Genomic DNA, 2,092 nt, shown 5'->3' with positions numbered 1-2,092 from the left:
GCGGCATCATCTCCCGGAGCGGAAAGGTTCCGACGTGGACAAGGGGTTTAAATAATTCACATTGTGGTAAACTTCATTCAAAAACGGGGGGAGGAGGACGAGCGGGTACAACGGGGATACCATGTGCAAAACTGTAAACCAGGTGGAGGGTTGTAGCCGTCGTTTTCCCGGGAAAACCAAACCGGGATGGGCTCCGGGTTCCTCCACCGCGGCACGAAGGCACCGGCTGTGAGTTACGCGGGGGAGTAACTGGATCCCGCCGGAGCCGTCCCTCAGGAGGAATCGCGGTCCATGCTGCAGCCCAGCGCCTCGATGTCGTTGCTGATGTGCGAGATCATCCGATCCCACTCGTCCTCCTCCGACGGGACGGATTGCTCGTCCGAGCTGCCGGCGGCGCCGTTGCCGTTGGTGGTGGAGGTGGAGGTGGTGCTCAGCGTCCGCCTGTACCTCCCGAAGCTGTCGGTGATGATGCCGCGGCCGTCCTTCACGCCGATGGTCTCCAGGAAGTTCTCGAAGTGCTGGCTGTCCTTTTCCGGGATGAAGGGGCGAAGACCTGGAGCAGGGAAGAGAAACACGAGCCGGGGGAGAAGCCGTTAGCATCATCCAGCGTTTTCTCCAGTGCCGGGAGGGATTTCCATGTGAATTTTGCTTTGCTGACACATTCCCTGGAGCGCGGACGGTGAGACTGGCTGCAAGGTCACATCCCAGCTCCCTAAAACTGGGCTTGGAGGATCCAAGGGGACAGGGGCCGCTGGGATGTTCCGCTCGTGGCCACATCTCCCACTTACGCCCCCGAGAGCGGCAGCTGCTGCCCACTGAGGAGAAAATCCTGCTAAAGCTGACTGTGATTGGACATTGGGAAGAAATCCTTCCCGGAGAGGGTGGGAGCCCTGGGACAGTTCCCAGAGAAGCTGTGGATGCCCCATCCCTGGGAGTGTCCAAGGCCAGGCTGGATGAGGCTTGGAGCAACCTGGGCTATGGAAGGTGTCCCTGCCCATGGCAGGGGGGTTGGAACTGGATGGGCTTTAAGGTGCCTTCCAACCCAAACCATTCCTGGATTCCATGACCCCAAGGGACAACCGGAGCATCCGAGATGGACCCAGCTGCCCTCAGGAAACGGGTGTCCCCAAGGAGAGATGGATTGAGATGTGGCTCCGTGCTGGCTGACACCCCAAGGAATCACTGCGCACACCCCTGTGCCCCCTCGCATCCCACTGCGGGCTCCGGAGCAGAGCGACGCCGCTCCCGCCCTCCGGTCGGTCATCCACGATGAATTCCCGGGCAGGTGACACTCACCCAAGAGCAGGAACTTCCTGCTGTCCCCGTAGAGCTGCTTCAAGTTGATGCAGAATTCGTGGATGGAAGCGCCGTTGCGGTACTCGTGCAGGAGCATGGCGAACTGCTGGATCTCTTGGGAAGAGAGTTTCGTTCGGAGCTGCGGAAGGGAAGCGCACCGTGAACCTCGGGATCAGATGCGGGGAATAAGCTCTTCCCGCAGAGGGTGGGAGCACTGGGACAGGTTCCCAGAGAAGCTCCCCACCCTTGGGAGTGTCCAAGGCCAGGCTGGATGAGTCTTGGAGCAACCTGGGCTATGGAAGGTGTCCCTGCCAGTGGCACCGGGTGGGTTTTGAGGAGGTCCCTTCCCACCCAACCCATTCCATGATGATTCCAAAGGGAAGAAAAGCCTCCCCTCACCTCCTCTTGCATCCCACGGGCATCCTACCGTCATCATGTAGTCCTGGAGCAGCTCTGTGGCCGTGGTGCTCAGCTCGCTCTCGCTGACCGTCTTGACGTGCGGGGACTGTTGCGTGGAGAAGGAAGAGGGGGAGTTGTCCCCTGCATCCAAGGTTTCTGGAAAGGAACTGCAAGGCAAAAGACAGGGTGAGGCTTCCGGAGCTCCTCCAGCTCCTCGCTGCCGGTGGTCGCGGCACGGGACGCGCGCTCTCTCCGCCATGAGGCTCGCGGCTTTTCCCAATCCGGGACAGTGGGGGGGAAAAGTCTCAAACCACCTTATTTTGGCATGAAATGGGCCATTTTCAAATAGCATCAGTCAAATCTTGGGCTTTCCAACTGGGGGGGGGTTTCTCCAGCG

General features: G+C 60.0%; 1 protein-coding gene across 1 annotated transcript; it reads right to left on the bottom strand.

Annotated features, from left to right (window-relative positions):
• Window positions 1-272: 272 nt before the first annotated feature.
• On the bottom strand, window positions 273-1,862 carry LOC104508610 (malcavernin-like; the record flags this gene model as incomplete). Its single annotated transcript, XM_010150297.1, has 3 exons — window positions 273-553; window positions 1,297-1,435; window positions 1,724-1,862. Coding segments are annotated over 3 exons (559 nt in total), but the record flags the coding sequence as incomplete, so codon positions are not given.
• Window positions 1,863-2,092: the final 230 nt, after the last annotated feature.

Source organism: Eurypyga helias, unplaced genomic scaffold, assembly GCF_000690775.1.
Source record: "Eurypyga helias isolate BGI_N326 unplaced genomic scaffold, ASM69077v1 scaffold31104, whole genome shotgun sequence".
Taxonomy (NCBI): Eukaryota; Metazoa; Chordata; class Aves; order Eurypygiformes; family Eurypygidae; genus Eurypyga; species Eurypyga helias.
The sequence above is the reverse complement of the archived record's forward strand: the minus strand, read 5'-3'. Positions and strand labels throughout refer to the sequence as shown.